Here is a 24,802-nt window from a genome sequence, read left to right on the forward strand (position 1 = left end):
CTCTGTTTAAAACACCTAGTTCACAATGTTCTATTGTTTGAGAATGGGGATTGGGCGGCTTTCATACGGGAAGAGTCCATGTTAAATATATTATCAGAAAAGTACATTCTCAGAACTTCAGATAAAGAATGCATTCCAATGCTTCCCTCAAGGAAACCTCATTTAAAAGGTAATGAGATTCCCATTTTAACTGCTAAACTGCAAATCTTTTGAGATGCAACAGTCTCAAATCATTATATAGTTTCTTCAAATATAATTTAAAAATGAAATAAGCTATGCAAAGTAACAGCAACGTAAGTGACAATAATGTTGGAAGAGCTAAAGAGAAGATTAGCCACTTGATTTATTTCATCATGTTGCAGAATCTCGTGGGTCTTGTTCTGTTTTTACAGGGCCTCAAAAATATTCGTATTGTCTTTGGGTCAGATATATTCATGACAATATCAACCAAGAAATCTCACAACATAATGAAAAACAGCGTTCAAAAATGCCATAAAAGCAGATGCTGGAAACAAAAATTGCTGAAAACCCTCAGCAGGTCTGGCTGATCTGTGGAAAGAGAAACAGAGTTAACGAGGCGATCCTCCGGCCACGTTGTGCCCGGCGCAAATCTCACTATGTCGGTAGAATTACAGGAGAGCCCCGAATTGGGATCTGCGTTGGGAGCAAATTAGTTTCCCATTCTACCGTCCCGCTCCAGCTGACATCATGAGGATCTCCCCAGAAGGGTGAGATTAGAATTAAATGCAGCAGCCTTCCAGTATCCACACCTCCCCCCGCCCGACCAAGCGCAAAGTAACCTGGGCGCAAATCACTACTGAACCCTAAATGTGGGGAACAGGCACCAGGGACACGGAGGGGAAGCAAGGGGGTGAGTGCCCTTTCTACACTTACCTCCAGGGTGCTGAGGGGGGTCCTTCAGGGGAGGTAGGGGCTAGGGGGCTTGGGCTGGGCTGGAAGGGCTCAGGCCAGGGTCTTTCACGTGATAGGGAATGTGTGGCAAGCCTTCCCTCTGTAGCCTTGAAAACCTTTCAACTCTCAGCAGATCAATTTCAATGATCTGTCAGATGAAGGTAAAATTCTTCTCTCTGCAGCCTTCAAACCTTTGATGTCTTTCCCAGCTTGTCAATATCAATGGTATGTCAGATTAAGGAAAGGTTTTCCTTTTGCTATGTTGCAAACCTTTGAAGTGCTTTTTCACATTCAATTTCATTCCCCTTTAACTTTTTCAAGCCTCTGGATGTGTTGACCTGCCAAAAAGCTTTGAACTGCATTGTTTACATTTAATTTCATGGTTCATTACCTTTTACAAGCCTCTTGATAGACAGGTCCTGGCTACTTCAAAGGATGGATTTGTTTTGTTTGTTTTTATAGCTCTCCACGGTCCATTGACTCTGAAGTGCATCTTCTTTTGAGCAAGTGTTTCTAACCACAATTCTGTTTCTTAAAGAGCCATTTTTTTGTTCTGAAGTGCATCCTAAAAAGAGCAAGTGTTGTTTCTAACCAAATTTATTTTCTGCTGCAGTTTCCTCTGTTCTGAAGATCTTCCTACATAGACCAGGTGCCCTGCCCGAGTGCTGTTGCCTGCCGCCCGGATACAGTGCCAGGTTGGCATTACCAAGGGGCAGGGCCTGAAGGAAATGATTGAGAGGCGGCTTGAAGGAGGAGGGGCCTTGTCTGCAATTGGGATAGGCCTTACCTTTGCATGTGGCGGCGGGGGTGTCCTTGCCAGAGATTTGGGGGCTGGAAGAGGACTTGCCTGTGATTGAGGGGTGGTGGGGCCATAGTGTTATCTGAGGATCTGGCCTTGCTGGCTTCTTCGGGTCCCAGAACACAAATCACCTTGGCTCCAAAAAACTTTCTAAGTGTGGGTGGATTGCAGCCTGGATTGTGCCAACCCACCCAGCGGGAATCGCAACTTGTTTCCTGCCAGAGACAATACTTGGAAATATTTTGAGAGAATTCTGCCTAATGTTTCAAGTTTGTGACTGGAATTCTCCAGCCATTGGGAGTCTCTTTTCTGCTGGCAGTGCACCCCTGCCCACCGGTTACCTGACGGCGTGGGGTGGCTTCAATTGGATATCCCATTGGCAAGCGGCAGGAAAAGATAATCCAGCCGCCAGTATGAAAAGACATATGGATTCAAAACATTAACTCAGTTTCTCTCTCTGCAGATTCTGCCAGACCTGCTGAGTTTTTCCAGTATTTCCTGTTTCTATCTCAAAAAAGGCCTTACGGCTTGTGTGCAAAGCAAGTAGTTACACTGAAAGTACATTGGGACACAGGTGTGTCGTAACTCATCCCTCGTCTTAGAAATTTACATTGCAGGTGAAAATAGACATATATGAATGCGTGTTTTGCGCAGGTGGAGGTTGAATTCCTGAAGGCCCGACAAACAATCAAGACAGGAGCAGATAACTCCAGCAACATTTATCTTGATGCTTCGATATCTTTCCAATATTACTGTGTCACTTTTCTCAACTGGTAGGTTGCATGCTTGGCACTGTTTATGGTTTCAAATTCAAGGTCTTGTGCAATATTAACACAGATTGTTGTAATCCACTGGGATTATTGCAGGTGACAGATATACGAGTCTAATCATCCCATTACAAACAGGATTAATCCAACCATTTTTTTTTGGATCCCTCATGTTTTCTCCCAAGCACAATTGACCATCCACTCATGTGGAGAACAACTGTGCCCAAGAGCATTCAACAGAAGCTTAAAGTTCACACTAATGTTTGCCAACAAAGTTTGTCAGTTAGAAACTGGCAAGATGAAATGCTGGAGATACATTACCACCAATGAGTATGATTGAAATAAATTATGTAAAAGACACAAACAAATATTCAAAGTGAAATTTACCGTGAGTTCTTCCACAGCCTTTTTGAGCTCTTCGGGTGTTTTATATTCAAAATCTCTTTCCAAATATTCCTCCTCAGCTTGTGCTATCCATTCCTGCATTTCGGACAGGTCTTTCCTGAGACTCATGGTCTTATCCAGTCCACCTTTTAATGCAGTCTTTTTGGCATATGCCTATTTTATACAGTTTAAAGATAAGGCAGTTTTAACTGTGTATATCTCACAAAACGTTTTACATGACATTACAAAGAAACCTATAATATAAAATGTCTGGGAAGTGTACAAAGCCTTCTTTTTAAAGTTAGGCAGTCACATATGGACTTGACTACAACTCCCTGCAGAATCATATACTGAACCAGTACACATTGGCTTCATCACAAATATCACACTGATGGATTGTGATAAATAATCTTCAAGTGTGAAAAAAATGGTCATTCTGATGAGACTATCGAAACATTAATGGCCGGACACTCTGTTTCAGAGACTAAGGGCGGGATTCTCCGACCGCTGACACCAAAATCACGTTCGTCGATTAGCTGTAGAATCTGTTTTTACGGCAAAATCGGGAGCGGCGCCGTTTTTCGGATGCTCTGCACCCTCAAAAGTAGCGTAACCGCCGAGTACGCCATATGCCATTGGGATGGCCTCAGAACATCACCTGAGCCTCTCCCCCGATGCTCAGCCTCCGATGGGTTGACTTCATGATGGAATTGGTCGCGTGTTCTCTCAGTTTTGGAGACCTCGCGTGGCGGTTGTGGACTGTGTCAAGGTGGGGAGCCATTCCGCTGGCCAGGGGTCTTCAGCGGGGGCTGGGGAACTGCTGGGGGTTGGGTGGTCCAGGGGTGGCGAGGGGGTTACGGGGGGCACTATCTGCCAGGCCGGGTCCGCGAGCGGCCTTGTTCCATGTTGCACGATGCAGCCGCCGCAGGTCACCGCCGTGCGCATGCGCGGCCACGGACCCGGCAAGTCTCCATCTGTATTTGCAGGTAAAGCCGGGGACTTGCGTGGCTCGGCTGCTAACCCCCCACCAGGCGGAGCATCGTTCGGGTCATTGTAAAACTAGACACTCCTCCGGACATAGCCTCAAAATCGGAGAATCCAGCCCAAAGTGTGGATGCCGGAACTGAATCGGTGGACTTCAACAACCACAGAATCGGCACCAGACCGAGCAATTCAGGATCCCTCAATCGGCTAGCACCAGCACCACGTGAAACTCGAGCAATTCCAAAGAGAAACTGTGCCTGATTTCCCAAGGTCGGGATCGCCACTGGAGCGGCTGACAAGCTGCAGCCGCAAATAAGCACTCCACTTCCCACACACACTCATCCCAGCCAACAAGATGGCAGCACGAAGAGCGGCACCCCGGTTTGCGGATGCGGAGCTGGAGACCCTGTTGGACACTGGAGGAGAGGCGGGTCACACTGTTCCCCGGGTGCAAAGGAGGCTGCCACCCGCTGCCATATACTGGGCCAGGGCGCAGGAAGCATAGGTCATGAGCGCTGTGGATCCCACCGCCAGGACCGGCCAGCAGTGCCAGAAGAAGCTGCACAACCTCCTCAGGGCAGCCAGGGTGAGTAGGCAGCACCATTCCCCTGGCACCAATCCCCTTCCCACACACCCGTAACCTCCAGAGGGCAAACAAACCTCACCCAGTCTGCGGGCAGTCTGCTCGCAACCCAACCTTCATCACATGCCAGCACCCATACTGCCCCCCCTTGTTGGGGACCCTGGCCACAAAGGCCACCAGCAGCCCACCCCCTGTGCCACACGCATCCGACTTCCTAACACATTTCACGTCTGTTCCCCACACCCCAGGAGAAGGTGGCGCAGAACCGCAGGGAGAGAAAGAACACTGGAGGGGGACTTCTGGACCTGCGGCCACTCACCATCGCAGAGTGGCAGGCACCAGACCTGTTCGGTGGACCCAGACAGTGGGCAGTCCCACATGAAACTCCGGCACGTCTGACACCCCAAATATAGCCTCTAGGGGACTAGTCTCCAAGTTCACATGCAAGATCGGCAACATGGTGCTGATAAACAGCCCCCAAAATTTCTCCAACCTCGGGCAGGATCAGAACATATATATAGGATTAGTTGGGCCCCTCCCACACCGTTCACAAATATCCTCTACCCCCTCAAACATCCTCGACGTTGTGAGGTACATCCTGGATGCCACATTTAGCTTTATCAACCCCAGCCTTGCACACGAGGTAGAGGCATTCACCTTCCGCAGCACCTCACACAACAATCCCTCTCGAGCGCCATCACCAGTTCCTTCTCCGACTTGACGTCAACCCTCTCCAGAGACATGTTTTGCAGGATTCTCGGTTACCTGTTGCCAAAATTGGGAACGGCGATCAGGTGGAGGATAGCTCCAGACACCGAAATCACCGCAGGCGCCGGATTGGCGTCGAATCGTTACGCTCCGCCCTCTCCAGATCAATGTCATTGCGACGCACGTCATGCGCTGTCGTGACCGCGTTTGCATCTCATTATCGGGCCCACCCACGATGTCCCGCCTCCAATGGTCCGAGTTCCCGACGGCACGTGCCATGTTTGGTCTCAACAGTCGTGAGCCTGGTGCGGTAGCCGCAGAGAAAGAGAGAGAGAGACATTGCCCAGCATCATCATACACCACCGATAGTCATGCCGCCGGCCGGTGGGCTTCTGCCAGGGCTGGGGGAGTAGTAGGGGATGGCCAGAAGGTGGGCTGTGTGGTCGTGGTGGACGGGTACACGGTCCTGCACAACCGGCGCCTTTTTTTCGGGCACGATCGGTGCATGTGTGGGGGGATATATGTGTGCATGCGGCTGCTGCTTGTCAGCCTTGTGCGTGCCCAGCACAGACCCGGCGATTCTCCCACTGTTCTTTGTGTGTTTCGCAGGTGTTTCACGTGGTGCCGGTGCGAACCCCTGACTGGTAGTGGAATTGGTGCGGGTGTTGCGCCGATTTTTGCATCGTGGAATTCCACGGATCTTCCGTTGGCATCAGAACTTAGCCACAGAAATGGAGAATCCAGCCCATTATCTTCCTCCAAAATCCTCCCATAAATCGCTGAGATGATTCCACACTCCAACCCCAGCACAGACAACACCTCCTCCAGCAACGAGGAGGAAGGTGCTACCGGAAAGGTCGGAAAGAACTTTTTCGCAAAGTCCTGCACCTGCATGTACCCAAAACCCTCCGTACACCCAAACTTCACCCCCAACTCCCCCAAACCTACAAACCGCCCTTTCAAAAACAAGTCCTTCATCTCCATCACCCATCTTTTCTCCCATCCCCGAAACCTCATATCCTTCCTCCCAGGCTCAAACCCATGGTTCCCTCGGATCGATATCAACCTCAATGCCGCCCCTAACCTAAATTGCTGCAGAAATTGCCTCTGTATTTTCAGCATGGCCACGACCACAGGACTCCCCGAATACCTACCTGGGGTAAACAGGAGCGGCGCCATTACCAGTACCCGCAACCCCAACCCCCTACAAGAACCTGTCTCCATCTTCACCACGAAGCTTCCGTAACCCCGCTCCAACCCTGCACCTTCTCCACATTTGCTGCCCAATAATACTACAACATGTTCGGGATTCCCTTCCCTGATTGCTGCCACTTTGTTGGTATTCAAATAAGGAAAAAAATTGAATACTTATCATGTTTTTGTAGACGATGAAAATGACCTGAAATCGAGTTGCGAATCTTGTTTGCCACTGGGAGCACATCAATTTATTTTCTGCCCCAGAATGTGCAGGTTATTGTTTCATGGGCTCAACTATGTGGTGGCTTTTACCAAATCAGCCATCAGAGGTTTAGATATGAAGGGTAATTTTTTGCCCTGGGTATAAAACTGGCTTGCCCAATATAGAAACAGTCACATTTTAATTGTACTTGCTTTTGCTTTACGCCTGGTGATAAAGTGGAAATCTGCCCTGGGAATTTTATCCCAGGGCTAATTCGCCACACAAGAATGATTCAATTCAACTACCTTTATCATTCAGCTGTGAAGAATGGAGACAAACCAGAAATACTGGAACTGCCCATCAAACCCCACTATCTCACATCAAGAGACAAGACATGATTACTGTTCACAGGATATTGTTAGAAAGTGATGTATATGTCAAGTGTTCACATCATTCCATTCGCTCCAAGAGATTATTTTGAATCAAAATAGGTCAACCTTACAGAATTCTCTGTAAACACAGACAGACAAAGGGACTGAATTTCTTCTTGTTGATAACTTCCATGAAAAGGTTATCCCATTCTGTTCTTGCACTGATGTATTCCACACAACAATAAAATTAATATTGTACTTAAAAAAAAGTCAGAGAGAGCAAATTAAAACAAAACCGTGAAAAACTTTGCTGTAAATTATAAGTCCAAAGCTGTTGGGGGTATTTTCCAGCCGTTCTTGCCAGTGGGACTTTCTGGTGCAGCTGATGGTGAACCCCCGCCGCGGAGGAAATCCCATTGACAGCAGTAAAGGGCGGTAGATCAGAAGATCCCACTGCCAGCCAACAGCGAGCCACCTCCCGTCACCGAGAAACACACTGCTGTGGAATGCCACCCCCCCCCCCTTCCCCCATTATCACTTTACAAGACTCAACAGACATAGTACTATATGAACCATATCTTCATCTGCTAAAGTGTAAGACACCAAATCATCAAAACTAGTTAAATTCTGACTCAGAGGGACAATGTATAAAAATGATGTGCATTATGAACAAAGTTTGTTGGGGCAGTTAGTTTCTCAGATTAACTGCCCCACAAGCATATATGCCAGCTCCACATTGAACAGAATTTAGTGACTGCGACGTGAAGACTCAATATTGGGTGTCATCCTGGACGCAAATGCCCACTTATTAAACCATTACATTGACTTCATATCTTGACAACAAATTGGTGCCAAACTTCACTCAGTAGTTTGCTCGTTGGTGAGCAGACACTTTGATCTTTTACGCGTACTATGATTGATAAATGTTGACAGCTATTTAACAATACTCTTTGTGCATGTTAGTGGGTTTCTGCATGTCCGCATTCCCAGTGAAGGTGCAGCAACAAAGCTGGAGCAGCTCTGACGAAATTCACTGCCATAGTCAGGTGAAGACGCAAGAATTTTAATTAATACTAAAACCCAAAATGTCCAGTTCAACACCTCTACCACCTTTTACTGCATGAAACTTTGATATCTGAAGACACCGTTACTTTCATTATCAGAGACTGGAGTTCTCACCTGTTTACAGATGTTCTCCCAGCATGCATTCAATTCATAGAGTTCAGTCCGTAACTTTCCCACATAGGTCGGCTCAGCCTGGCTTTTCAATGTTTCGCCAACCTCATTAATACCATTTAAGCTGGGCTGGATAGTTTGTATGTCATTTACTAATGCCTGAAAAAGAAAGGAGATGTAGTTATCCGAATTACTCAAACATGCTTGCAGCCACACAGATGAAATATGGAGCAGATAATGGTGGTTCAGTGAAACCCACAGTTAAGTTTGGTAACCAATTTCCCTACTGGTACTAATAAGACAGTGAAAAGTATTAATGAAAACTTAATGAAACCATGACATATTTCAAAGTAAATTGAACATCGAGAGATTGATCTTGCACAAGCATCTGTAATTAGAGTTGGAGAAGGATTCACATTTTGTTAATGCAATTGCTCTGGTTCGGTGTAGTAATGCTGTAAAAGTTTATAACATTATTTTGCTTTCATGCCGATTTTTTTTTCACATGTATAACGGAGATAGGAATTTTGACAGATAGAGGACAATAATTTACTTGTCAGTGAGCTACTAATTTAGTGCAGAGATTCAAATACCATAAACAGAGAAAAGAACACAGTTTAAGAATGTCAGCAGAACACGGATATTGAATTACTGTCTTTAACCCATTGGAAGCTGTCATTCTTTAAAGCAATATATGCTCAAGATTTTAGAAAGACCACCACAGCCACACCGACAAACTCAAACCCTTGTTCCTGGGCCTGCCATTCCCTGCCTGATTTCCAAAGACTGTACTCACCAACCATTCATAGTTGAAGCTTCTCAGGAAATGAGCTCTATCCAATTGTCTTTGGTTCAGTTGGAGTAGGTAGCTTCATTGCCAGAACTTGTCAGCCAGAAGCCTGCTACCCTTAGCAACATCTTTGAATCGGCTAATTTAGATTTTCAACACATCAGGGAATGATTCACAAAGCAGCTTCGAGAGCTCAGGAAATGAAGGGAAGATCTAACATTGTGCGAAAATGCAAGGAGTGGATACGCTCTTGTTTTATAAAATACTGTTCACCATTCATTAAACTTTGACTTATTTTAAACTGAATCTCATAGGAACATAAGAAAGAGGAGGAGTGTAGGCCCATTGAGCCTGCTCTTCCATTCAATTAGATCATGCTGAATTTCTAGATCAACTCCACATTCCCACCCTATCCCCATATTGCTCGATTGCCTTAGTGTCCAAAACACAACCAATCTCAGGCTTGAATATACTCATTGACAGAGTGTTCACAGTCATCAATGGTAAGAATTCCAAAATAATCACAACACTCAGGGTGAGGTAGTTTCTTCTCATCTCTATCCTCACAGAATTTTATATGTTTCAATGAGATCACCTCCCATTCTCTAAACTCCAGAGAAACCCACTCTACTCATTGCTCCTCATAGGACAACCTTCTCATCCGAAATCCTCTCATCCCAAGTATCAATCTAGTAAACCGTAAAATCTTGTTGGACACTTCAGAGTCAAGTGCATCCTTGCTTAGAAACGGAGATCAAATTGTACACCAGGTGTGGTTGCATCAAACAATTTGAGCAAGATTTTCTGATTCTTATACTCCAATTAACTTGCAGTAAAGGTAATCATACCATTTGCCTTCCTATTGCTTGGTATACTTGCATGTAAACTTTCTGTGATCGGTGTACAAGGTCCCTCAAAGCCATCTGAATGCCAAAATTAACTAGTCCCCTGATCTTTTAAAAAAATATTCTTTTTCTCCATTCTTCCAAAGCAGATCATTTCACACTTCCCTTCATTATACTCCATCTACCACATTCTTGGTTAATCATTTAAGTTGCCCAGATTCCTTTGGAGCCTCTTTGCATCCTCCTCCCAGCTTACTTTCTGATCTAGATTTCAGCAAACTTGAATGTGGGCCCCTCATCCACGTCATTGACTTGACAAAGATTGTAAATAACTGACTGTAAGAAGCCGAGACCAAAGCAGTTAACTTTGTGGAATTCTAATATTTACTTCTTGCCATCCCAAAAATGTTTACTTATTCCAACTCTTTATTCTCTGTCCATTAACCAATCCACAATCCATGCCAATATATTATCCCATCTTCATAAGCCTACTTCTTTTTTTTAATAAAAAAGTGTCCAATAATTTTTTTCCACTTAAGGGGTAATTTAGTGTGGCCAATTCACCTACCCCGGACAGTGACCCAGGGCCGGGATGGAACCCGGGTCCTCAGTGCAGAGAGGCAGCAGAGCTAACCACTGCACAACCGTGGTAAGCCTACTTCTTATGCAATCTCTTGTGCAGCACCTTAACAAATAACTTAATCATCTTGATCTCCTCCGTGGGCAGTGAAATTTTTTTCCTGTTTTGCAAAGGTAGTTTTGCAGCGTCATTCACAAATATAATACCAATCACTTTTTACATTTCATGGCTCCATTAGGCCTTTCTTCATCCAATAATATAGGCCTCACAGTTTCCTGCACTGCCCGAGTCTGTTTCAGTTTTGGTATTTTTAGTAGCAAAGGTAAAAGGTGAAGTCACCATAGTCCCAGGTGACCATAGGCTGCTCTTTCCTTTGAGTGAGGGAGTGGGGGGGGGGGGGGGGGGGGGGGCAGCTGTCTGGTATTTAACTTGAGGGTCACCACACCTCAGGCAAGGAGCAAGGTTGAGAAGGCAGCGCCTTTATGAGTAACCTCAGACAGTATGGGAATTGAATCCGCACTGCTGGCCTCGCTTTGTATCACAAAACCAGCTGTCTAGCCAACTGATCTAAACCGGTCCCAAATTTTTAGTTGCAAACTCCTGTTGAACACCTTAACATCAGTATCTGTAAGCCCAGCTTCTCCACCTACAATTCAGAAGTGACATCATCTTTCCTCGCAGAGTGTCTATCTCATGAATGAACAATTACCTGGTTGCAGTAATTTGCTGGCTGCATTTACTGCTGACCCACGCTACCAAATTCCCTTTGAAATGATGCACATTTAAGACACAGATCAGGCACTCAGACTCAAACAATAAATAACTATTTATATCCAAACAGCAAAACAAAGCCTAAAAAATGACAACCATTAAAATAAATATGCTTACACCGAAATTGTCTACAATCACTCAATTAGCTTCTGTCAGAATAGCTGTTGATTTAAATTTGAGAACCTCCATTAAATAATGAGCAAAGCTATGGTTATAGTACAGTAAATTCAGCCTCTTTTCATTCTTGCTTCAGCTCTTTGCTCACCCCAGGCAGAGATTTCTTCTCTCAAAATTCTTATTCAGTTCAGGGAAACACTTTTGATGAAACTCTTATATCATTTCAAACTCCCTGCTTTTAACTGGATTGGGGTCAGAACACACATTCTTATTAAATCTTTGGTGCAGTATTTTCCAAACAAACTCAACGATATTTCACACATAAACAGAAGCACTTAGATCAAACATGTAAATGTTTAAAATACATAATACACTGCCCCTACCCCCGTATATAATAGTGCACCATTTTAATTATGAGCACCTCTACTCTCTTCCCACCAAAAGTCCTGCTATCATGACAGTCCTGCTGATATTCTGTACCTTGAGGTGTGAAGTCACCTTTATCCATTCATCTGCAAAAGTTCCGATCATTTGCCATTTTTAAATTGCACTCCTCATTACTGATTCAACAAGTAAAAAGAAAACAACCTCAGGTTCCAGCACTTGGTATTGGACCACACAGTCTGGCTTTGGAGTGTGGTGGTGATTGAAATGCATTTAAATGTAAATCAGATACAAAAGAAAACTGCTGTTTTAACAACAGGCATTTATTTTTCTACTTATTTCTTGCAATATGATGGTGAAGTTGTGACTGAAGTTAATAAGGCTTTCAATTATATTTCATCAGGAAAAAAAAGAAAAATTAGAACTCAAGGCATGTCTTCACCTTTTGTCCACCATAATAGACTGCCTTTCTGAAACAGTATTGGCTAAAGGTACCAGCCATGAATGACTAGCATGCATTATGAAGAGCAGAAGAATGGCTGATTGTGAGACACAATAGTCGAATCTGAATGGCCTGGTGACGCTGAAAGTGGTGCAGAATGTTTTTTCTCCCTTAAGTAGTGGGAGTTCCTTGATTCAGTTATGGGCTGATATTTCCCCACCAATTTTCTATTTTCTAACATAACCAAAACACATAGTAACAAAAGTTTCTTAATATATTTGCGAGGAATTTTTTTTTTAAAGTTTGTATTTTTTGAGGCACACCCTCAGTGAAAAGAGAAAGAGAAAAGAGGAACTGAAAGGGGAAACTGACCCTCTCAGTTTTTAACAAAACAAAAACAAACTTGAGATTGGGAAAGCAAAAGGTCTCGGCAGACTGAACCCTGTGATATAAAAGGAGACAGATCAATCCAAGCTGGGTAACGGCAGTTGATGAATCCAGGGGTGCAGGCAAGCTGAAGAAAGCAGAGATCAGATCCAGAAGCTGAGAATTGGTTGCTGCGGCTATTTCTGTTACTTGAAGATAACATTGATGGATCTATCCCTTCCAGATTGAGTTGAACAGTCTCTCCAGACATGTACCATTTGCGGTGAAGACTGTTGTGATGTAACTCGGGTTGGTTATACACCTGAGAATCAGACCAGTTCAGAGAAAGAGAGGATCTGAAATTCCTCATGTGGAAGACAGAGTTTTAAAGGCAAAAGTCCGAGTAGACTGCTCAGCCAATTCATAAGAGCTGTCTTCATCGCACTTCAATTTAATACTCAATTTCTAGTTTATAATTGACTGTAATCTGCCTGTTAATTCCTGTTTAAATTATGTTGATTCTGCATGACACAGTATCAAAGATAGTGTTTGCATTGTTTGACTCTTGTATAGTAAAATTGTTCTGTTTTAACCATGAAATCATGAGGCCTTTATCTTTCAATAAAAATATTTCATTTTCTTTTTAAAGTTACTGGTTCATAACGCAGTGAAAAATGCTGATTCATTAAATTGTTTTATTTCTAATTTAGCTTCCAATACCTTTCCATCTGATAAATAGACAACAATCGACCTGCAATTGTAATTACACTCAAAATTTGCAGCTCATTTATGATGCTGCCATGTCTTCTGAAAGAAAAGCAAAATTGGTTGTGCAGGCAATTTACTTACAGTACATTGCTCTAGCTGCTTTTCAAGTGCCTCCGAATCACCAAGCGCTGGCCATTCTTCATTCAGGAAAACATCAACTTCAGCCATCCATTTCTTTAAGGTTTTTGTGTCATTCTGTAAAACACAATCCAATATGAAGTTGCAAATGATTGGCTCTATTCCCATTATAACAAGTTCCATCAAAATCTCTCAATAACTTTCAATCAATCCCTGTCCAGTTCATTTAGTGTCACTGGGGTCTTGCACAGCCAGTACTCACTCTGTTCAATTGCAGGAATTAGAAAGATCGAAATATTTCTGGGAACAGGTCAAATTCATTGAGGTAAAGCAGATTCATTTACTGGGGGGAAAAAAACCATACAAATCTTATTGCATAAAAATTGATTTTTCAAAATGTATTTATTGTGACGTGGATGTCCATTGCCCAACTCTAATTGCCCTCAAGAAGGTGGTGCCTTCTTGAACCTCTGCAATTCATGTGGTGAAGGTACACTCTCCTAAGTGCTTTTAAACAACAAGTTCCAGGATTTAAAAAAAATATTTTATTCAAACAAAATTTTTCATTATAACAAACCCAACAACAATACAACCAACCCCAACAATACAATCTTATTCCCATGATGAAACCAACCAGTCCCCCCAAAACCTCCTCCCCCTCCATTAAAAAAAACCTTAGCAAACCTTAACCCAACTAAAAAGATGAACCCCACTCTCCAACAGCTGACAGTACGGCAGCATGGTAGCATTGTGGATAGCACAATTGCTTCACAGCTCCAGGGTCCCAGGTTTGATTCCGGCTTGGGTCACTGTCTGTGCGGAGTCTGCACATCCTCCCCGTGTGTGCGTGGGTTTCCTCCGGGTGCTCCGGTTTCCTCCCACAGTCCAAAGATGTGCAGGTTAGGTGGATTGGCCATGATAAATTGCCCTTAGTGTCCAAAATTGCCCTTAGTGTTGGGTGGGGGTTACTGGGTTATAGGGATAGGGTGGAGGTGTTGACCTTGGGTAGGGTGCTCTTTCCAAGAGCCGGTACAGTCTCGATGGGCCAAATGGCCTCCTTCTGCACTGTAAATTCTATGTTAATCTATGTTAATCTATGACAGTAACCAGTTCCCTGAAAAATATGAAAGCTGCCACCACGAGGAGAACCCTTTCACCCAACTTTCTCATGGTAAATTGATCTTCTCTAAATGCAAATATTCCATCAGATGCACCCAATTACGCTGACGTCTTAGCGGCACCAGGAACCTCCACCTAAGCAAAACTTGGCTCTGGGATATTAGCGAGGCGAATGCTAAAACATCTGCCTTTGTCCCCGTCTGTAGCACCGGTGGGTCTGATACACCAAAAATGGACACCAACGGGCATGACTTCAACTGCATGCCTAAAATACCTGACACTGTATCAGAAATGGAAAATCAAAAATTAACATGCTTGAAGCAAGACCAAAACATGTGTGTGTGATTCTCTGGTCCCCTTGGACACCGCACATACCAATCCTCCACCCCCAAGAAGAACCCACTCAAACCCACTCATACGTGCCCTAGTCAGGAGCACTCTGCGCACCACCTTGAACTGGACCAGGCTTGTCTTCACACACGAAGATGTGAAGTTGACCCGGTGAAGAGCCTCACTCTACACTCACCCCCACCCGTCAAGACCAAACTCAGCTCATCCTGCCACTTTCTTTTTACTTCCTACAACGATGCCTGTCAGTCACCAACATCTGCCCATAGGCATCCAAAATATTGCCCATGCTAACTTGGTCAAGGACAGAACCCTGTCCAATTCCTTGTGTAAAGAATCATGCACCTGAAAGTACGTAAATACATTCCTTCTCAGGAGCTGGAACTTGTCTTTCAACTTGTTTAGGACGGCAAACCTACCCTCCAGAAACATGTCCCTAAACCTCCCCAATCCCTCCCTCTCCCATGCCCTAAATGATGAATCTCAGACAGATGGCACGAACCTACGGTTTCTGAAAATCGGAGCCCACATTAAAATGCTGCCTAAACTGATTCCAAATCAATTTCTCAAAGTAGCTATCACTCTTGGACGAGAAGGGAATGTAGCAGGGGAAAAAGGGAGTGGACCATAACCAGGACCCTCAGACTCTATCTGCTTCCATAGAGTCCGGGGCGGTATTCTCCGACCCGCCACGTCAAAATCGTGCTCGGCGCAGGGGCGGAGAATTACCCAAAATAGGCTCCTATGCTGGCACGTGATTCTCCGGCGACCGTGCTCGGCGGGCCGAGTTCCCGCCGGCGTGGTTCACATGTGGTCGCACCTGGCGGGGCCTCGGCGGTCTGGCTGCGGGGGCCGTACTGGTGGGGGGATCCAACTACGGGGGGGGGGGCCTCCATGGTGGCCTGCGGTCGGTGGCTACGGATCGGCGGTCGCGCTCATTCCAGGGGGGGCCTATGTTCCTCCGTGCCGGGCCCCTGTTGGGTTTCGCCATGTTGCGTGGGGGCCGGAGCGAAGACGACCGCCGCGCGCATGCATAACTGCAGGACCCCGCCGGCAGCCAGAGCTGCGGGACGCACGCTGGGGCCCTGCGAGCCCCGATTTCTGGCGGGTCCCAGAAGGGAGAATCCCGCCCCGGATCTTTGAATTACCCTCACACCTTATCAATATTTACCGCAATAGCGTAACAGATTGGGTAATGCCAAGCCCTCCCCACCCCCCTCACCCCCACACACTACCGCCTATCCCTTTGCAAAAACATCCCAAGAATTCGAGGAGCCTTACTTGCCCAAACAAAAGTAGAAATCGATTTAGATTTAGACGTGCAGTGAAAAGTATTGTTTTGCGTACAGTCCAGGTAGATTTTACATGAAAAACATAGGGCATACGATAAATTTGTAACCCTGCAAAACAAAGCCTTGGGAAGAAAGACTGGGAGACATTGGAACAAAAACAAAGACCTTGAGACAATATTCATCTTCACCGTCTGTACCCATTCCACTCGGGTCAGAGGGAGGGCATCCCACTTTTTCAAATTGGCCTTCACCCCATCCATCAGATGAGAAAAGTTAAGTTTATGAAGTGTGGCCAAATCATGGGCCACCTTTTTACCCAGATGCCGGAGGCTAGTCTTCGCCAGATGAAACAGCAAGAAGTCTTACAACACCAGGTTAAAGTCCAACAGGTTTGTTTCGATGTCACTAGCTTTCGGAGCGCTGCTCCTTCCTCAGGTGAATGAAGAGGTATGTTCCAGAACACATATATAGACAAATTCAAAGATGCCAAACAATGCTTGGAATGCGACCATTAGCAGGTGATTAAATCTTTACAGATCCAGAGATGGGGTGACCCCAGGTTAAAGAGGTGTGAATTGCATCAAGCCAGGACAGTTGGTAGGATTTCGCAGGCTAGATGGTGGGGGATGAATGTAATGCGACATGAATCCCAGGTCCCGGTTGAGGCCGCACTCATGTGTGCGGAACTTGGCTATAAGTTTCTGCTCGGCGATTCTGCGTTGTCGCGCGTCCTGAAGGCCGCCTTGGAGAACGCTTACCCGGAGATCAGAGGCTGAATGCCCTTGACTGCTGAAGTGTTTCCCGACTGGAAGGGAACATTCCTGCCTGGTGATTGTTGCGCGATGTCCGTTCATTCGTTGTGTTTCTGGAACATACCTCTTCATTATCTTCACATCTTCACATCTATATATGTGTTTCTGGAACATACCTCTTCATTCACCTGAGGAAGGAGCAGCGCTCCGAAAGCTAGTGACATCGAAACATACCTGTTGGACTTTAACCTGGTGTTGTAAGACTTCTTACTGTGCTCACCCCAGTCCAACGCCGGCATCTCCACATCACAGATGAAACAGCAGCCTCCCCAGATCAGCTCTCCTCCACGGGGATCACTGTAAAAAATCACTCTTGCCTGGACTTAGCTTGTATCCCGAAAAAGAGCCTAATTAAGTAGCTCCATTAACTCCCCCACATTGGAGGGTCCGTAATATATAGTAACAGATTGCCCGCATATAAGGACACTCTATGCTCCCTCCCCCCATGCTCAATCCTGCTCCATCCTGTAGACATCCGCAAAGCAATAGCCAAAGGCTTGATTGCTAATACAAACAAAAGCGGAGACAACAGACATTGTCTTGTACCCTGTTCAATTGGAAATAATATGAACTTAGGGCATTAGTACATATACTCGTGGTGGGGCCCTATATAAAAGCTTAGTCCTTGAAATAAATTTTGTCCCGAAGCTAAACCACCCCATGATTTCAAAGAGGTACCCCCACTCAACCATATCAAAAGCATCCGCATCAATCAAAATAATCACCTCTAGGTTGATCGCTAAGGAAAGCAACAAAACAACATTTAACAATCTCCTGACTCTGGCCCTTCACAAATGCAGTCTACTCCTCCATAATCACCCCCAGAAGGCAGGATTCCAACCTCATTAGTAACAGCTGAGCATCAGCGTTTCGCAACCAGATAGGCCGATATGACTGACATTTTACGGGATCCTTGTCCTTCTTCATTATGAAGGAACACCTGTGTCAGAGTGGCCGGCAACACCCCGCGGGACATGGAATCATTAAACTTATCCAGCAGAAGTGGACCAATAACCAGCAAACTGTTTATAAAATTCAATGAAGAACTCATCCGGACCCAGTGTTTTGCCCGCCTGCATGAACCAAATGATCTCCTCCAGTCCTATTGGTGTCTCCAACTTCCACCTCCTCTCCTCCTCCACCTCCAGGAAGGTCAACCCATCCAGAAATTGTTTCATTGATGAGCCCCCAACTGGAGGCTCGACTCATGTGGCCCATGGTAGAAGGCCTCAAACACCTCATTATCTTTCTCTGGGGCAGAAAATATCCTGCCACCTGAGTATCTAATCTGCACTACCTCCCGGAAGGCAGCCCGCCGCCTCAGCTGGTGAGCCAACAGATGAATGGTCTTCTCCCCTCATAGAAAATCCCATTCGAGTGACACAGCTGGGTCACTGCCTTACCCGTTGTTTACAACTCTTAACTCCAATATCTCCGGCGTTGGGCGGGATCGAGTACTGGTGGTCCACCTCAGGAATGGAGTCTACCAGCCCCTGCCTCTCCACCTTCCCAGGTTTATGCGTGTGTGCCTTAAATGAGATTATCTCCCCTTAACCACCGCCTTCAGGGCATCTCAGAGCCTGAACGACAAAACTGCCTAATTTCTGTTGAACTCAATATACTTCCCAAAGCCAAAGGATACCCAGTCACAAACTCCAGAAACTCTTATCCGCGGGCAACCCCATGTCCAGACTCTACAGGGGTCTTTGAGAGCAGCCCGTTCCAACATCAGGTCCACAAAATGAAGAGCATGATCCGATATAATGATCCCCGAGTAACCTCCCCCCTGAACGCCCCCCCCACCCGCCCCCACAACCCAGGGAAAAGAGACCTACCCACTACGAAGAAGTCTATTCGGGAGGAGACTTGATGATCATGAGGGAAAAATAATCTACTTATTCCTTGGAAACTTAAACCCCCACTCTGGCACTGCTCCTAGCTGTCGTCTCCCATCCAATGTTCTTACTTTAGTCCCTGTGATCTGCTCCTTCTGCTCCTCTCCTTAGCTCCTGCTGCTGGTTCTCCTCTTGGCTCTGCTTCTGGCTTTGCTGCTAAACTCATATCAACGTCCATCTCGTGGCAGAAGTTGATTGGTGCAGACAGTCCGAGGACATCCGCTGCTATATGCACCAATCAACTTCTGCCACCAGATGGTGCATGGTCAATCGAAAGGTACTGTCCTGTTGGTGTCATAATATACATCTATGTATACAATGGAGTGCAGACTGGCAGTGATTGACACACAGGATGACTAATAAGCACGCAGAACAGAGCAGCCAATCACCAGACAGGACACGACCACTATAAAGCCAGAGGGCACCAGTTTTCCCGCTCTCTCGGGACCCAGCCTCTGAGACAGTCAGAGCTTGTGAGCTAGCCAAGTGCCTACACCATGTGGTAGCTAGGTTAGTCTGGTCAGGCTAGTGTCAGGTCTCCAATCAAGTCAGCATAGTGTCAACCCACAGTTGAACATGTATAATAGTTTGGATGTTGAATAAAATCGTGTTGCATTTTATCAAGTGTTGGAGGTCTGTCTCTCGCTACACTGCATCAAGTGCAGTTCACCTCGAACTAGCCTACCCAACACATAATGGTACCAGCTGAGTGATGCTGAAAATTTGACGGACCTACCTTGAGTGAATCAGCGCTGACCAGCAAACAGCCATCCGGTGACATGGAAAATGTCCGCCCTCCTCCACATCGCCGGCAATCTCGGTGCAAATTGGAGGATCTTCAAACAAAAGTTCCAACACAATCTCGAAGCCACCGATCTTGAGGCCGCATCGGACGGCAGGAAAATCGCACTGTTCCTCTCCACAGCCGGGGACCACACCATCCGCATCTACAACTCCCTTACATTCGCTGAAGGCGAAGACAAGACAAAATTTAAAACAGTCCGACTGAAGTTCGACAGCCACTGCGACATTGAGGTGAATGAGAGCTTTGAACGGTACATTTTCCAACAGAGGCTTCAGGGTAAGAAACCTTTTCAATCCTTTCTGACCCATCTCCGCATCCTCGCGCAGTCATGTAACTATGACTTGACCACTGATTCCATGATCCTGGATCAGATCGTTTTCGGGGTCCACTCTGATTCCCTTCGCCAGCAGATCCTGAAAGTCAAGCAGCTCAACCTCACCATCGCCATCGAAACGTGCGTTCTCCATGAACATGCTAGCAATCGCTACTCCCACATCAGGGTGGCAGAAACGGCAAAGCTAACCTCCCACGAGGCGGAACGGGTGCAGGCCATCGCACAAATGCAGGGCCTAAGTATCGACGAGAGTGGCCATAGCACGCGATTTTCCCGGGCCCCTGCCATGCGCGCCATGACCGAGGGGACGGCGAGACCGCCGACTGGACTGCGCAGGTGCGTACGGCGTTCGACCGCACTGTGCATGAGCGATGGCGCACGGAACGCGCTGACGTTGGCGTCATGACGTGTCTGAATTGTGGCTCTGCCCATTTAAAGCGGCAATGTCCAGCAAAATCACGACGGTGTCTACAGTGTGGCAAGCTTGGCCACTACGCAGCCCTTTGCAGATCTGCTCCACTGCCCAGCATCCAGCGATTCCAGCCGCGGCGCAGAAGCGTCCGTTCAATACAGCAGGCCATGCCAGACTCCAGCCCCGACAGCCCAACAGATCCTGATGCTGCGTGCCTCAAATCTCCATACTGGATGTGCATCATTACGAAGCATGCGCTGCCTTTCTCCAAGACAGCGACACACCTCCCGATCTTCAGTGTGGATCCCGACGACGAGTGGTGTGCTGTCCTCACAGTCAACAAGGCTCGCATCTGCTTCAAACTGGACACCGGCGGATCAGCGAACCTCATCTCCAAATCCGATCTCGACACCATTCGTGTCAGACCAAGCATCCTTCCATCGGCCTGCCAGCTCCTTGACTACAATGGCAATGCCATAGCTGCCAGCGGCACATGCCAAATTGGAGTTTCCAATAAGTTATTTAAAGCGACACTGTGATTTGAGATCGTGGGACCTGACAGAGTATTCCTGCTCGGTGCTCTGGCCTGCAAACTCCTGAACTTGGTTCAGCGAGTCCACACCATGTCATCCTCACAGGCGACGGCCTCACCTGATGAGAACTTCCAGGCTGAAATTGATGACATCATCATGCAGTACCACAGCGTGTTCAACGGAATGGGCACACTCCCATACGGATACAAAATCCTGCTCAAACCAAACGGCACCCCTGTGATCCACGTTGGGTGCCGGCACCCCGCAAGGACCGCCTCAAGCAGCAGTTACAGGACCTCCAGGACCAGGGCATCATATCAAAGATCACAGAACCCACGGACTGGGTCAGCTCCATGGTCTGCGTCAAGAAGCCGTCAGGGGAGCTTCGAATCTGCATCGAGCCCAAGGATTTAAACCGCGACATCATGAGGGAACATTACCCGATACCAAAACGAGAGGAGTTGACCAGTGACATGGCTCATGCCAAACTCTTTAAGAAGCTGGACGCCTCCAAGGGGTTCTGGCAAATACAGCTGGATGCATCCAGTCGCAAGCTGTGCACATTCAATACCCCGTTCGGTCACTACTGCTACAACCGGATGCCTTTTGGCATCATCTCTGCCTCAGATGTATTTCACCGCATCATGGAACAGATGATGGAGGGTATTGAGGGGGTGCGCGTTTATGTTGACGATGTCATAATCTGGTCCACAACTCCTCAAGAACACATTGATCGCCTCAAGCAGGTATTCCTCAGAATCCATGAGCATGGCTTCCGACTCAACAGAGCCAAGTGCTCGTTCGGTCAATCAGAAATCAAATTCCTTGGTGGCCACATCTCGCAGCAAGGCGTGCGGCCAGATGCTGACAAGGTCTCGGCGATCAACGCCATGAAGAACCCAGAGGACAAGAAGGCGGTCCTTCGCTTTCTAGGAAGTTCATTCCCAACATGGCGGCACACCCCACAGCCCTCCGCCATCTCGTCAAAAAGTTGACGGAATTCCAGTGGCTGCCCGCTCATGAGAACGAATGGCGTGAGCTCAGGGCAAAACTCACCACAGCCCCGGTTCTGGCGTTCTTCGACCCGACTAAAGAAACCAAAACATCCACTGACCCGAGCCAGGACGGTCTTGGGGCGGTGCTCCTCCAACGGGATGACTCCTCCTTATGTGCCCCAGTTGCGTATGCCTCCAGAGCCATGACGCCCACTGAGCAACAGTACGCTCAGATCGAGAAGGAATGCCTGGGCCTCCAAACGGGAATAGACAAATTTCACGACTATGTGTATGGCCTCCCAAAATTCATGGTTGAGATGGACCACAGGCCACTACTCCACATAATCCAGAAGGATTTGAATGACATGACGCCTCGGTTACAGCGAATCCTTCTCAAGCTACGCCACTATGATTTTGAACTTGTCTACACGCCAGGCAAAGAACTCATTGTTGCAGATGCCCTTTCCAGGTCTATTACCACACCGTGTGAACAAACTGACTTTGTCTGCCAAATCAATGCGCAGGTGCAATTGTATGCCTCCAACCTTCCGGCCACTGATGAGAGGGTCATCCAAATTTGTGAGGAAAGGCCAAGGATCCTCTGCTACAGCATGTGATGCAGCACCTCACGAATGGCTGGCAGAAGGGCAGTGTCCCCAGTTGTACAATGTCAAGGACGACCTGACAGTGGTGGACGGCATCCTCATGAAGCTCGATAGGATTATGATTCCGCAGAGCATGCGAGCTATGGTGCTCGGCCAACTCCATGAGGGTCACCTGGGGGTCGAGAAATGTCGACGCAGAGCTCGAGAGGCAGTCTGTTGGCCGGGCATCAGCCAGGACGTTGCCAACACGGTCCTCAACTGCCCCACATGTCAGAAATTTCAGCCAGCTCAACCCAAAGAAACTCTACAGCAACATGAGATTGTGACCTCCCCATGGTCCAAAGTCAGTGTCGACCTTTTCCACACCAAGGAGCGTGACTATGTCCTCCTGGTCGACAACTTCTCCAATTACCCTGAAGTGGTGAAACTGTCCAACCTCACGTCGAAGGCGGTGATTAAAGCATGCAAAGAAACATTTGCCAGGCATGGGATACCGCTCACGGTGATGAGTGACAACGGTCCCTGTTTTTACAATGGGGCGGCGCGATGCCGGACTGATTTGCGTCGTTTTTGGCGCAGGTCGGCGGACATCGCGACGATTACAGAGAATTTTGCCCCAGATTCTGGCTTTCCTATTTGGACTATTTCAGAAACTTCTGTAGGACCTATGATTCATTAAAACTAATTGCAATTAAAGTCACGATTTGTCAGGAAAGCAACCACAGCTTTCAGTGGAGACTCCCTGTAGCTAAACTCCCCAAAATTGGAACCATTCGGGAACATCTCTTTTGCACCCTCTCAAGGTCCCCCATGCTTATCCTATAGTGCGGTGACCAGAACTCAACCCAATACTCCGGTTGTAGTCCAACCAGAGCTTTACAAAAGCTCAGCTTAATGTACCTGCTTTTGTACTTAATGACTCGATTTACAAAGTAATAAGTCTCACAACACCAGGTTAAAATCCAGCAGGTTTATTTGAAATCACATGTTCCTTCATCAGGTGGAGCTCAAGATTCCGTATTCATTGCTATCCACTTTCTCAGGATGGTCTGCCACCATTAAAGATCTATGTGCATGCACTCCCAGATTCCTCTGCCCTTGAACACTCTATAGGACTGTGCCATTAAGTCTATATTGCCTCTCCCTGTTCCTTTGCCCAAAGGCACTGCCTCACATTTCCGCATTAAATTAAATTTCACCTGCCACTGGCCTTCCCTTTCTGCAAGCAGATGTCCTATTGCAGCCAACTAGTATCACCCTCCCTGTTTGCCGATCCTCCAAGTTTGGTATTGTTGGAAATTTTTGAAATTTAACTTTGTATCCCAACATCCAAGTCTTTAATACAAATCAAAAAAGCAGAAAATCCTAGCACTGACACTCTGGAACACTACTGTCAACCAACCTCCAGTCTAAAAACTAAGCATTTATCATGACTTGCTTTCTCCTATCCTCAATTTGGTCCTCCTATTCAATTAGACTTAATTTTATGACCCAGCTTTTTACGATAGACTTTGCCAAATTTTTACTGTAAATTGTAAGGAATAAGACTTAAGTTGAAGCATAAATTGTGTTTCAATATTTGTGTCCTAAGAAAGGGTTGAAAGTTTAGTTTAGCTTCATGTTTAACACAGCTGTGTGCAAGTCTACAGGTTTTAGTTTCATCTAAAACTTTGCTTGCATTGTAATTAAAGGTTGACCACATTGAAGCAATTAAAGGCTTTAAAACAAACTTAAGCTGTTGCTTGGCAACCAGAGGCAACAACAGAAAAACAGAAGCAGTTAAGAGTTCAGTTGAAAGCAGGTAACTGAAAAGCAAGAATCTTTTCACAGAAGCTGCCAGTAAAGGCAGGACAATAAAGTAAGGGGCAGAAAGCAAGTCCAAGAAGCTAAAGAACAGAAAGCTCCAGAAACCAGGGAAATAAACGAGGAAAGTCCCAGGAAGGCTGAAGTCAAAGGGACAAAAAACAGTTCACTGAAGTTTTTAAAAAATATATATATTTATGAAAGTTTTTTAACACAATTTTTCACCCCTACAAACAATAACCCCCCCCCCCTCGTAACAAAATAACAAGAAATCGCACAGAGCAAGATATATACATGGTAACATTGTACACTGGCTCTCTCCCGCACGTGCCAGTTTCCCAAGCCCTTCATGTTATCTCTTGCTCATCCACCCCCCAGGCAATCCCCCATTCCACCCCCCCTCCCCTCCCAGGACGTCCCCCCGCCCCCCCAGGTTGCTGCTGCTGCTGATCGACCTTCCTCTAACGCTCCGCGAGATAGGCTAGGAACGGTTGCCACCGCCTGTAGAACCCCTGCGCAGACCCTCTCAAGGCAAACTTAATCCTCTCCAGCTTTATGAACCCAGCCATGTCGTTTATCCAGGCCTCCACGCTGGGGGGCTTCGCCTCCTTCCACATTAGCAGGA

The 24,802-nt window shown here is 46.6% G+C and overlaps 1 protein-coding gene across 15 annotated transcripts in view; it reads right to left on the reverse strand.

Moving 5' to 3' along the window:
• dmd (dystrophin) overlaps nucleotides 1-24,802 on the reverse strand; it is a 3,042,490-nt gene that overhangs the window by 1,715,635 nt on the left and 1,302,053 nt on the right. For all 15 annotated transcript variants that reach the window (XM_072513983.1, XM_072513987.1, XM_072513978.1 and 12 more), the window contains 3 exons: nucleotides 13,228-13,341; nucleotides 8,087-8,242; nucleotides 2,866-3,036 (listed from right to left, as the gene is read on the reverse strand). In XM_072513983.1, coding sequence (XP_072370084.1) covers nucleotides 2,866-3,036; nucleotides 8,087-8,242; nucleotides 13,228-13,341 — 441 coding nt within the window. The remainder of the gene's footprint in view (nucleotides 1-2,865; nucleotides 3,037-8,086; nucleotides 8,243-13,227; nucleotides 13,342-24,802) is intronic.

The sequence above is a fragment of the Scyliorhinus torazame genome, chromosome 8 (assembly GCF_047496885.1).
Source record: "Scyliorhinus torazame isolate Kashiwa2021f chromosome 8, sScyTor2.1, whole genome shotgun sequence".
NCBI classification, from domain to species: domain Eukaryota; kingdom Metazoa; phylum Chordata; class Chondrichthyes; order Carcharhiniformes; family Scyliorhinidae; genus Scyliorhinus; species Scyliorhinus torazame.